General features: G+C 38.1%; 1 protein-coding gene across 11 annotated transcripts in view; it reads right to left on the reverse strand.

Annotated features, from left to right (window-relative positions):
* Positions 1–14,038, reverse strand: part of SCAPER (S-phase cyclin A associated protein in the ER) — a 492,396-nt gene that overhangs the window by 445,025 nt on the left and 33,333 nt on the right. For 9 of the 11 annotated variants that reach the window (XM_023552952.2, XM_023552948.2, XM_023552950.2 and 6 more), the window contains one exon: positions 11,147–11,264. In XM_023552952.2, coding sequence (XP_023408720.1) covers positions 11,147–11,264 — 118 coding nt within the window. Of the gene's footprint in view, positions 1–8,605; positions 8,710–11,146; positions 11,265–14,038 lie in introns of all 11 variants that reach the window. The other 2 variants (XM_064267224.1, XM_064267223.1) reach the window with 1 other exon arrangement.

The raw sequence follows: 14,038 nt of genomic DNA on the forward strand, positions 1-14,038 counted from the left end.
TGAATCATCGCCGAGAACTGTAAGCCCAACTATGCCTTACAATCCAACCTAAGCACTTGGGCCAAAAGCTGTCACTGATTTCTACTGAGATTTTACTCTGTATGCATGTGTGTTGGTGGTGTGAGGATGGAAGAGCGGAGAAGGAGGATCAAGAGTGTGAGTGTGTGTGTGTGGCTTATCCCACAAACTAGATTATAAACCTCCTAGAGGATAGAAGCTCGGTCAAGTATCTGTTTTCCACATACTGCCTAAGCACAGTGCCTACTAATAAGTGTTTATCTGGTGAAAACGAATGGACAAACTAAATTTTGTACTACGTACAGAGATACAAGCTTGTGCTTTCAAATTGGTCCCCAAAGCCTGCAGACATACATAGGCAAAAACAAGTATTTTTTTAAATTATTTAATCACTAAAAATGATTCCCATAAAATCCAGTGCATAAAGTTGCGTGGATGATAATAACACTGGTTATCAAAGGAGTTAAATAGGGCCTAACCTTTTCTACAGCACATAGAATATATTTACCTCTGAGTTTCAGGATCTTCCATGGAAAATAAGTTACCCACATATACCTAGGGCTGCCATAACACAAATGCCACAAGTGGGTGGCTTTGAAGGACAAGAATGTATTGTCCCACAGTTTTGGAGGCTAGTTTCAATAGCCCCAGATGTCTTCGGCATTTCTCGGCTTGTAGAGGGATCTTCATACGGTGTCTGTTGTCCCCCGGTGTGTTTCTCGTGTCTATTCTGGTCTTTTTATAAGACACCATAAGAAGGGGTTAGGTTTAGGACCCACTCTGTTCCAGTCAATCCTCATTAACATAACAAAATAAACCCCCTATTTTCAAACAGAGTCACATTCACAAGTACAGTGGGTAGGACTTCACCATACGTTTTGTATGTAGAAATTACAGTACAGACACTTCCTCATTAAATCTGGAGAAGTAGGAACACACTACAGCAGCAAAGCCCATTAAAATGTAAATTTCAAAAGATGCAAAAAGTAAGACTCCTGGCACAGTCCTTCTAGAATTCTCAAAATGTGACTTAATGACCTCACAATTACTTGATGCAATGAGGGCATATAAACTAGACCTAGAAGATCAGATCATTGAGTAGGGGGAGTAAAGGAGGTATCAGAATACCACGTGAGTTTTTAAACTATTTACATTGTAAGAAAATCGATCTTTTGCAAGTACTAAGCTGGGGGGGAGGGGAGACAGAAATAGAAACTATTTCTAAGTGTTCAACAAGAATATCTAATGAAAAAGGGCCCCAAAGACAAAAAATACTGGAAACCCTTTGTTGATACAGGGTTTACAATCTGGAATCACAAGAGCATGGCTTTCATCTGTTCAGTGGTCTCCTGGTACCTTTCTGCAATTCCCTTCTCTACTTCTCAAGGATCCTTAATAATCTATTGTCAAAGAGTTGATTTCTTTCTGAAATGTGATTCTGGGTCAACCTCTTAACCCACTTTGTCCTCAATGTCCCAATCTGCAAAACGAAATGAATGACTCTAAAGACTCTTCTAGCTCTAACGTACCACAATTTTAAGTTGCTATTTATTACTATCTCCAGAATAAATACATGCCAGTATCTCTTTCCACAAGGGTCTCTAAACCTGCATCAAAGAAGGTACTAAGATTTTTTTTTCCAAATAGATAAAACATACAAACAAGGCACTAAGTTTTAAGCACTTGATTGAGTGAGAGATACAAGTGAAAGACATTTGTGAACAGTTTTAACAGACAAATCTGGTCCCTGAACAACACAAACCCTATTTTTAAGACTGTAATATTGAAGGCTTAGATTGAAAATAATAGATTTTACCCAAGGTTCTCAAAGTTTTTAGAAGAGAGGGCCAGAAACAGACCCAGATAGATGTAGTGCTGTGACAAAGAAGCAAAGGTAATTCAATGGAGAAAGGATATTTAGTGTTTTCAAAAAATAATGCTGGAACAACTGAATGTCCATAGGCCAAAAAAAAAAAAATGAATCTCAACACAGACCTTACATCTTTCACAAAAATTAACTCAAAATGGATCACAGACCTAAATATAAAGCACAATACTATAAACCTTCTAGGAGAAAATCTAATGACCTTCAGTTTTCAGATACAATGTCAAAAGCATGATCCATGAAAGAAACTAGTAAGTCTGACTTCATTAAAATTAAAAACTTCTGCTCTGCAAAAGACACTGTTAAGAGAATGAAAAGATAAGTCACAGATTAGGAGAAAGTGTTTGCAAAACACATCTCTGATAAAGGACTTGAGTCCAAAATATACAAAAACTCTTCAAACTCAACTATACAAAACCAAACAATCCAATTAAAATATGAGCAAAAGATCTGAAGACATCTCACTGAAGAAGAAATACAGATGGTAAATACACCTATGAAAAGATGCTCAACAGTACTTGTCATTTGTTGTTGTCGTGTGCCATCGAGTACATTCTGACTCATAGCGACTCTATAGGACAAGGCAGAACTGCCTAATAGAGTTTCCTAGCCTGCAATCCTTATAGGAGCAGACTGTCAGGTCTCTTCTCCCACAGAGCTGCTGGTGGGTTTGAAACACTGACCTTTAGATTAGCAGCAGAAATGTAAATTAAAACAACAATGCAATACCACTATGCCTGTTAGAATGGCTATGGACTTTTGTTAATAATAATTCTGATTCATTAATTGTGACAAATTTATCATAATAATGTAGGATAATATTAATAAGAGAAACTGGGTGTCAAGTATACGGGAACTCTGTACTACCTTCTCAATTTTTCAGTAAATCTCAAACTGTTCTAAAAAATAAAGTCCCAAGGAAAAAAAATCCCTGGCCTAGACAGCTTCCCCGGAGAATTCTACCATACATTCAGAGAAGAGCTCACATCAGTACTACTCGAACTATTTCAGAACACAGAAAAGGAATAATCCAGAATTCATTCTATCAAGCCAGTATAACCCTGATACCAAAGCCAGGCAAAGACACCATGAAAAAAGAAAATAACACATGTATATCTCTCCTGAATATTGATACAAAAATTTTCAATAGAATTCTACCCAAAAGAATTCAGCATCATGTTAATAATACATCAGGACCAAGTGGGATTCATATCAGGTATATAAGGATGGTTCAACATTATAAAGTCAACCAACATAAATAAAACAAAAGAATCACATGATCACCTTGAATGACACAGAAAATACATTTGATAAAATCCAACACCCATTCCTGATAAAAACTCTCAATAAAATAGGAATAGAAGGAAAATTCCTCAACATAATAAAGGGCATCTATACAAAACCTGGGTTTATACAAAACCAACAGCCAACATCATTCTCAATGGAGAGAGGCTAAAAACACTCCGCCTGAAAACAGGAACAAGACAAGGATGCTCTTTATCACCTATTTAACATTGTGCTGGAAGTCCTAGCTAGAGTAATAAGGCAAGAAAAAGAAACAAAGGGCTTCTAAATTGGTAAAGAAGAAGTAAAACTATCCCTATCCACAGATGCTATGATACTATATGTAGAGAACACAAAATACTCTACAAGAAAACTACTAGAATAGAAAGATTCAGAAGAATAGCAGGATACAAGAGAAATACACAAAAATCAGTTGGATTCCTATACATCAATAATGAGAACTATGAAAACGAAATCAGGAAAGCAATACCATTTATAATATCCCCTAGAAAAATAAAATACTTAGGAATAAATCTAACCAGGGATGTAAAAGACATATAAAGAAATTAAAAAACACTACCGCAAGAAACCAAGACAGATCTACATAAATGGAAAAACATACCATGCTCATGGATAAGTAGACTCAATATTGTGAAAATCTCAATTCTACTCAAAGCAATTTACAAATACAATACAATCCAGATCCAAATACAAACAGCATTCTTTAACAAGATGGAAAAACTAATAATTAACTTCATATGGAAGGAAAGAGGCCCCAGATAAGTAAAGCATTATTGAAGACGAAGTAAGAGGCCTCACACTACCTGACACAACGTACTATACAGCTATGGTAGTCAAAACAGCCTGATACTGGTACAATGCCAGATACATTGACCAATGGAACAAAACTGAGAACCCAGAGTAAAGTCATCCACCTATGGTCACCTGATCTTTGACAAAGGCCCAAAGTCTGAGAAAAAGACGGTCTTTTTAAAAAATGGTGGTAGCAAAACTGGATGCCCATCTGTCAAAAAATGCAACAGAACCCATACTTCACATCATACACAGAAACTAATTCAAAATGGATCAAAGACCTAAACATAAAATCAAAGACTACAAAGATTATGGAAGAAAAAATAAGGTCAGTGTTAGAGGTCCTAATACCTATACCAACTCATTGCTATCGAGTCAACTCCAACTCAGAGCAACCAACATAAATAGGATACAACCCATAACTAACAATACACAAACACCAGAAGATAAGCTAGATCTTCTAAAAATTAAACACTTGTGCTCATCAAAAGACTTCACCGAACGAGTAAAAAGAGAACCTACAGACTGGAAAAATTTTTGGGGTATGGCATATCCCACAAAGGTCTAATCTCTAAAATATATAGAAAAATCCAATATTTCTACAACAAACAAATAATTCAAATAAAAAATGGGTAAAGGATATGAACAAACACTTGACCAAAGAAGACATTCATGAGGCTACCAGACATATAAGTGAATGCTCGCAATCACTAGCCATTCCGAAAACCAAACCCACTGCCATCGAGTCGATTCTGACTCATAGCAACCCTGTAGGACAGAGTAGAACTGCCCCATAGAGTTTCCAAGGAGCGCCTGGAGGATTCGAACTGCTGACCTCTTGGTTAGCAGCCACAGTACTTAACCACTATGACACCAGGGTTTCCCACGAGCCATTAGAGAAGTGCAAATCAAAACTACAATGTGATATCATCTCACCTGACATTACTGGCATGAATCAAAAAAACAGAAAATAACAAATGTTGGGGAGGTTGCAGGGAGATTGGAACTTTTATGCCCTGCTGGTAGGAATGCAAAATGGTACAATTTTGGAAAACAATATGGCGCTTCCTTAAAAAACTAGAAACAGAAATACCATACAATCCAGCTATTCCACTCCAAGGAATATGTCCTACAGAAATAAGAGCTGACACATGAACAGACAGATGCACACCCATGTTCACTGCAGCATTATTCACAATAGTAAAAAGATGGAAACAACCTAGGTGGCTATCAACAGATGAATAAATAAATTACGGTACATAAACATAATGGAATACTACCCAACAATAAAGAACAATGATAACTCTGCAAAACATCTCACAACATGGATGAATATGGAAAGCATTATGCTGAGTGAAATAAGTCAATCACAAAAGGACAAATATGGTATAAGACCACTAGTATAAAAACTCATGGAAAGGTTTCAACACAGAAAAGAAACAGTCTAGTCCTGGTGGCACAGGGGTTAAGTGACACACAGCTGCTAACCAAAAGGTTGGCAGTTTGACTTCACCAGCCGTTCGCTGGAAGCCCTGTGGGGAAGTTCTACACTGTCCTATAGGGTCACAAAGGGTCAGAATTGACTAGACAGCAATGGAGTATGTGAGGCAGTGGAGAGGTTGACAGGTAACAATACTAACTAGACAACAGATAAGTGGTAACTTTGGTGAAAGATAAGACAGTACATAATACTGGGGAAGCCAGCAAAACTTGAGCAAGGCCAAGTCACAGAAGCTTCCTAGACCATCCAAACTCCCACAGGGATCAAGTTACTAGGTGGAAGACCATGGTATCAGGGAACATCTACCTCAACTAGCGTAATATAGTTTATAACAAAAATGTTCTACATTCCACTTTGCTGAGTACCATCCGAGGTCTTAAAAGCTTGTGAGCAGCCATCTAAGATACATCTACTGGTCCCACCCTGCCTGAAGCAAGGGAGAATGAAGAAAACCAAAGACACAAGGGAAAGATTAGTCCAAAGGACTAACAGACCACAACTACCATAGCCTCCACCAGACTGAGTCTAGCATAACTAGATGGTGCCCAGCTACCATCACTGACCGCTCTGACAGGGATCACAAGAGGGTCCCGGACAGAGCTGGAGAAAAATGTAGAACAAAATGCAAACTCACAAAAAGAGATCAGACTTACAGGTCTGAAAGAGACTGGAGAAACCCCGAGAGTATGGCCTCTGGGCACCCTTTTAACTCAGTACTAAAGTCACTCCTGAGGTTTACCCTTCAGACAAAGATTAGACAGAAGCATAAAACAAATAATAACATACATAGTTCAACCATGTATACAAGATTAAATGGGCACACCAGCCCAGGGGCAAGGACAAGAAGGCAGGAAGGGACAGGAAAGCGGGCCAAATGGAAATGTGGAGCCCAAGGTCAAGAAGGGGAGGGTGTTGCTACATCACGGGGGTGGCAACCAATGTCACAAAACAGTATGCGTATTAATGTCTAATGAGAAACTAATTTGTTCTGTAAACCTTCACCTAAAGCACAATAAAAAAGAGAGAAAGAAAGACCTAAAGAGACCCACATCAATAGAAAACCATACCATGCACATGGATAAGAAGATTCAAAATTGCGAATATATCGATTCCATCCAAAGTAATCTACAGATATAATGCAATCCCAATGCAAACACCAACAGCATTCTTTAACCAGATGGAAAAACTAATTTCCAACCTTAAATGGAAAGGAAAGAGGCCTCAGATAAGCAAAGCATTACTAAAGATAAAGGACAAAGTAGGAGGCCTCACACCACCTATCTAAGAACCTATTATACAGATCAACAGAACAGAATCAAGACCTGAGATGTAAATCCATCCACCTATGGTCAGCTACCTTTGACAAAGGACCAAAGTCCATTAAATGGGGAAAAGACAGTCCTTTTAACAAATGGTGCTGGCAAAACTGGACGCCCATCTGTAAAAAATGAAGAAGGACCCATATCTCAAACCACACAAAAAAACTAACTCAAAATGGATCAAAAACCTAAATATAAAACCTAAAACAATAAAGATTATGGAAAAAAAAATAGGGATGATATTAGGGGCCCTAATAGATGGCACAAAGAGAATATAAAACCATAACTAACAATACACAAACACCAGAAGATAAACTAGATAACTGGGAGCTCCTAAAAATTAAACACTTAAATGCTCATCAAAAGACTTCACCAAAAGAGCAAAACGGGAGCCCACAGACTGGGAAAAAATTCTTGGCTATGACATAACCAACAAGGATCTAATCTCTAAAATCTATAGAATACTTTGATACTTAAATCACAAAAAGACAAATAATACAACCAAAAAATGGGCACAGGATATGAACAGACACTTCACCAAAGAAGACATTCAGGCGGCTAACAGACACATGAGGAAATGTTTGCAATAATTATGCATTACAGAAATGCAAATCTAAACTATAATGAGATACCATCTCACTCCAACATCACTGGCAATACTCAAAAATACAGAAAACAACAAATGTTGGAAAGGTTGTGGGGAGACTCAACTCTTATGCACTGCTGGTGGGAATGCAAAATAGTACAACTACTATGGAAAATAATACGGCTCCTTCTTAAAAAGCTAAAAATAGAGATACCATATGATCTGGCAATCCCTCTACTAGGAAGATATCCTAGAGAAATAAGAGCCACATCCAAAGTCCACCTTTCAGCCAAAGATCAATCAGGCCTATAAAACAAACAATAACACACGTGAGGAATTTGCTTCGCAGTTCAATCAAGTACATGAAACCAAATGGGCAACACCTGTCCAGAAGCAGGGACAAGAAGGCAGGAAGGAACAAGAAAACTGGACAAATGGACACAGAGAACCCAAAGTGGAAAGGGAAAGGGGGAGAGTGCTGACACACTGCAGAAAACGCAACCAATGTCACAAAAAAAATTTGTGTATAAATTTTTGAATGAGAAACTGATTTGCACTGTAAACTTTCACCTAAAACACAATAAAATAAAATAAAAATTTAGGAACAGATTTATTCAGGGTTTTTATATAAAGCATACTGTAGCATCCCACTTTTCTAGAACGCAAACATCTAATAAACTTAAGTTACAAGAATTATTCCTGTAGTAAACTACACTAGGAAACCCTGGTGGCGTAGTGGTTAAGTGCTATGGCTGCTAAACAAAGGGTCGGCGGTTAGAATCCACCAGGCGCTCCCTGGAAACTCTATGGGGCAGTTCTACTCTGTCCTGTAGGGTTGCTATGAGTCGGAATCAACTCAACGGCACTGGGTTTGGTTTTGGTTTTGGAAACTACACTAGGGACTGAGATTCATTATAGTGATCCTAATGTACTTTATTGTGGTATTGGTGAAGAATATTGAATATACCATGGACTGCCAAAAGAACAAACAAATCTGTCTTGGAAGAGGTACAACCAGACTGCTCCTTAGAAACAAGAATGGTGAGGCTATGTCTCACATACCTTGAACATATTATCAGGAAGGATCAGTCCCTAGAAAAGGATACCATGCTTGGTAAAGTTAGAGTGTAAGCAAAAAAGAGGAAGACCCTCAAATAGATGGACTGACACAGTAGCTGCAACAATGGGCTCAAGCATACCAATGACTGTGAGCATGGCGCAGGACCAGGCAGTGTTTCGTTCTGTTGTACGCAGCGTCACTATGAGTTGGAACCAACTAGGTAGCACCGAACAACAATGTATTCTATAAAAAAAAAAAAAAAAAAGACCCTAAAAAATTCGAACGTGCCTTCAAAACCAAAAGAAGACTGAACTATGTTTAGTGTGAAGCTGAAATGATTCTGGTGTTCTACGCATGTTTTATCCTAATTTTCTGACGGCTGGCTTAGCACACATTGCCTTCACCTGAAGGCCACTGAGATGGGGGAAGAAAATACACACTCGCAAACACACAATTTATTTTTTAAAAAGTAAAATCATAACAGTACTGGAAAAGAAAAAGGGTACCATCATTATGCCAAGAACTTTGAGGAATTCAGAAACGCAGATGGGATCATAAGGAGCTTATTACTATTTCATTTTGTGCTAATAATAAATGTCAACATTATTTGCTACTGCAGTTTTATGGTTGTAAAATACAAAAATAAAATAAATAAATAAATAAAAGATGCATCAATTGGTCTCAACCCACCTGGAGCTAAGGAGAATGAAGAACATCAAAGACACAACGTAATTATGAGCCCAAGAGACAGAAAGGGGCACATAAAACAGAGGCTACATTAGCCTGAGACCAGAAGAACTAGATGTTACCTGGCTAGAACTGAAGACTGCTCTGACAGGAACACAACAGAGAACCCCTCAGGGAGGAGGACAGCAATGGGATGCAGACCCCAAATTCTCATAAAAAGACCAGACTTAATGGTCTGACTGAGACTAGAACAACCCTGGAGGTCATGGTCCCCAGACCTTCTGTTAGCCCAAGACAGGAACCATTCCCAAAGCCAACTCTTCAGACAGGGATTGGACTGGACTATGGGATAGAAAATGATACTGGTGAAGAACGAGCTTCTTGGATCAAGCAGACACATGAGACTATGTTGGCAGCTCCTGTCTAAAGAGAAGATGAGAGGGTAGAGGGGGTCAGAAGCTGGCCAAATGGACACGAATAGAGTGGAGGGAAGGAGTGTGCTGTTTCATTAGGGGGAGAGCAATTAGGAGCATATAGCAAGGTGTTTGTAAGTTTTTGTATGAGAGTCCGACTTGATTTGTAAACCTTCACTTAAAGGACAATAAAAATAAAAAAATAAAGGGAATTCTTGTAGAGCTTGAGTATTCTGTTGTATAAGGATGTCTCCAAAGAACGATGACATGAAAAAAGGAAAAAGGAGCCAGTTTGAAGGGGTTCCCACTAGAAAACTCTGGAACAATTTGAGCATCGTAATACAGTACTGGATTATAACTCATTAAATAAGCCATGAGTCCATACAAATTTAAATAAATACTTACATACATAAATACACAGAGAAGCGAAAGCTCTTCCTTACATTAGAATGTCAACTAATAAATGTAGAAGAATAGATGGAGTTAGCAAATCGCCATTCAACAACCATGAGAGTCATAATTTACTCAGCCAAGAATTATCAATGGTAGCTAAAAGTCATGGGTGGATCAGAGAAAAAGGATATTTACATAGTCTCAAACTATCTTCCCACAAATTACTCATTCATTATAAAGGAAAAAAAATTTTACTTCACAGTAGAGAAACTAGGCAGACACCTTAACCAAATGATTAAAATTGACATCACTAACAAGATAAACTGAGGTCATATGCTTCCTATGGTACAATGGAAAGAATATATCACTTCTATAGAATCTGTGCTAAAAATGCATACCTGAATCTAATCATGAAAAAACATCAAACAACCCCCTGTGAGGAATACTCTACAAGCCCTTGGAAAATTTCAAAGATAGGTCTCTTTTGGCATACTCCAATCTCCTGTTTCCTTTATCCCTCCAATCTTCTAGATCCCAGGAATAGTGGAATCACACTGCCCCTGGTAATCAAAGGGAGGGGACTTGAGAGACGATTTTTTCTTCTGGTCCAAATAATAATGAGAACTAAAGAAATATAATTATCTTTTATTTTCTAAATCATTAAATTATGCCTAACCATGGTAAGTACAGTGAATTTTTTAAGAACTTATTTTTTCATTTTTATACTAAGAATTTAATGAAAGAAAAAAATCTAAATCTCCTGTGAGTTAAAAAAAGAATTATCTGCCAGTCATAATAACATAACAAATCCAACTTCATTCCTACCAAAACAGCCAACCTAACAGTAACACTTTTATGAAACCATTTGTATATTAGGTAAAATAGGAAAGCAACAAAAGATTATTTATCTTATTTAACATATATGAATTTCCCAAGAGTTCTAATTGCGAACAGTTTTTAAATATATCTTACTGTTTAGGATTAAATAGATCCTAAGATCCTCAACGAGATGGACTGACACAGTGGCTGCAATAATGGGATCAAGTATAACAACGATTATGAGGAAAGCACAGGACCAGGCAGTGTTTTGTTCTATTGTACACAGGGTCGCTATAAGTCAGAACCGATTCAATGGCACCTAACAACAACAACGACTTAAAAGCAAAACTAATTTTTTTAATACATACCATCATCATCTTTACTTTCTAGTGGAACACTCCAAGCTATTAGGTTTCTTGCTGTCCGACCCTCCTCTGCAACTATTCTCCTTACTTTGTCGTGACTGTTGGAGCGCTGGAATGAAGCCTATGGACAGAAAAGAGAAGATTTATTAGATCAACTTAAGTCAACATATAGAACATACATGATGAACGAATTCATTATTTCTCATATTTTCTCAGGAAGAAAAAACCTAAAACTAATTTGAGATAAAATACTTAAAACTAATTTGAGATTGGGAGCAAGGTTAAACAAAGACAGTAAGTCACTGGTCTTTTTTAGGTCTAAAAAGACTAAATTTTACAACTTTATAAATAAATTATTTCAAGAATAAATATAATCAAACTCTGTACATAATGAATATATCTTATTTTTGTCTGTTCTAGTCCCACCCGGCCTGAAAACAGCTCTAGACAGGTTCAGCCCCACCAAGGCTCTGGGCCAGTGGAGCCAGGTCCAGTAACATAAAGGAAACTACCTCCCCACTAATCAATGCTGTATGAAAATAGTCTGTTTTTATAAGCCAAGTATGTACGAGAAGAAAGAGATCTTAAAGCATTCATATAAGTACAAAGATACACCTAACACTTAACTATATGTGGGCAATATACCTCTTTCTAAATCAAGTTCACCACTGCCCCAGGCCCAAAATCCCAGTCCAATTAGTGGATGCCTTCACCCCCTCTTCTTGTTCTTGCCAGCCTGAACTTTTAGCATTCCTGGAATCCTTAGGTAACAAAAAATTTGCTGGGTAATTACTATGTGCACAGCATAAGTAAGACACTCAGGAGAGCACAAAGAAATATAGGGTATTATACTTGTCCTCAAAGTGTTAATCCAGATGAGTGAAGCAAACGTAGCAGAGCAAAAAATATAAGAATTAACTAGTGTGGTGGCTAATATACAAAAATTTCCATCTCCCTGCTGATATTCATGCCCTTGTGTAATCCCTTCCCCTTGAATATGGCTCTGTGACTTGCTTTTTCACCAATAAATGAGGTAGAAATGAAAATGCATGACATCTGAGACCAGGTCATAAGAACTTTTTCAGCTTCCACCCAGGTCTCTTGGAATGCTCATTCAGGATAGCCATTCATAAAACCCAGAGCTGAGAAGCCCAAGCCACAGTAGTCGGACCACATATAGGCACTCTGGTTGACGCCCTAGATGAACTCCCAGCTGACAGACAGCATCTACTGCCACAGTACGAGTGAGCCGTCTTAGACATTCCAGCCCGATCAAATACCCAGAAAACTGCTGCAGCACCCCAGCCTACACCACAGGAGAAGAGCCACCCATTCAACCCACAGAATCAGTAGAAATACTATGAGCGATACGTATGCACTGGTAAAGTAGAGGGTCAGCAAAAACAAGGGAAACCCGCAACGAGATGGACTGACACGATAGCCACAACAATGGACTCAAACAAACCAGTGATCATGAAGATGGCTCAAGATCAGGCAACGTTTTATTCTGGTACATACATGGGGTTACTGTAAATTGAGCCAAGTCAATGACAACTAACAACAACATATGTATACATACTAACCCACACACACACACATCTGTATCTGTGTATGTGTGTGCTCATGTATAAAATACCATGAGTTTATACTGATATTTCTGGTTTCAATCCTACACCACAGGATTCACTTTAGCCTTTCTCTTGCATCACTTGTAACTTCTTTCTCCAACAGTAAGAAACCAGGGTCTCATTATCTACAATATATTTACTTAACCTGTTCAGTTCTAAGATACACATAAAGTAATTTCAGAATTGCTAACCCATACTCTCACACACATTTACGAACCAGACTACAGCATTTACATAGTTTGTCTTTAGCCAGAGTACCGTTTTCCAAAGTTACTTAAGTTAGTTCTTTTCATCCTCAATTCCTTTAGTGTGGTTATGTTATTTACTCGTAACATGTTACTACTGCATGGAATACACATACAATGTGTATTCCATCCAAAATTAAAGAAGAAATACAGAGATCTATTTAGATGGAAGGAATACACAGAGTCACTATACCAAAAAGAAGGGGTCTACGTTCAACCATTTCTGGAGGCAGCACATGATCAAGAACGGATGGTACTGAAGGAAGAAGTCCAAGCTGCACTGAAGACACTGGTGAAAAACAAGGCTCCAGGAACTGACGGAATACCAATTGAGATGTTTCAACAATTGGATGCAGCACTGGAGGTGCTCACTCACCTCTGACAATAAATTTGGAAGACAGCTACCAGGCCAACCAACTGGAAGACATTCTTATTTGTACCCACTCCAAAGAAAGGGGATCCAACGCAATGCAGAAATTATCAAACGGTATCATTAATATTACACGCAAGTAAAATTTTGCTGAAGATCATTCGAAAGCAGTCGCAGCAATACACTGACAGAGAACTGTCAGAAGTTCAAGCTGGATTCAGAAGAGGATGCAGAAAGAGGGATATCATTGCTGATGTCAGATGGATATTGGCTGAGAGCAGAGAATACTAGAAAGATGTTTACCTGTATTTTATTGACTATGCTAAGGCATTCAAGTGTGTGCATAACATTGTGAAGAATGAGAATTCCAGAACACTTAATTGTGCTCATGAGGAACCTGTACATAGACCAAGAGGGAGTCATTTGAACAGAATAAGGAGATACAGCATGGTTTAAAACCAGGAAAGGTGTGTGTCAGGCCTGTATCCTTTCACCATATTTATTCAATCTTTGTACTGAACAAATAACCCAAGAAGCTGGACTACATGAAGAAGACTGCAGCATCAGGACTGGAGGAAGACTCATTAACAACCTGCAATAGGCAGATGACACAACCTTGCTTGCTGAAAGCGAAAAGGACTTAACAGCACTT

This window comes from Loxodonta africana, chromosome 13 (assembly GCF_030014295.1).
Source record: "Loxodonta africana isolate mLoxAfr1 chromosome 13, mLoxAfr1.hap2, whole genome shotgun sequence".
Taxonomy (NCBI): Eukaryota; Metazoa; Chordata; class Mammalia; order Proboscidea; family Elephantidae; genus Loxodonta; species Loxodonta africana.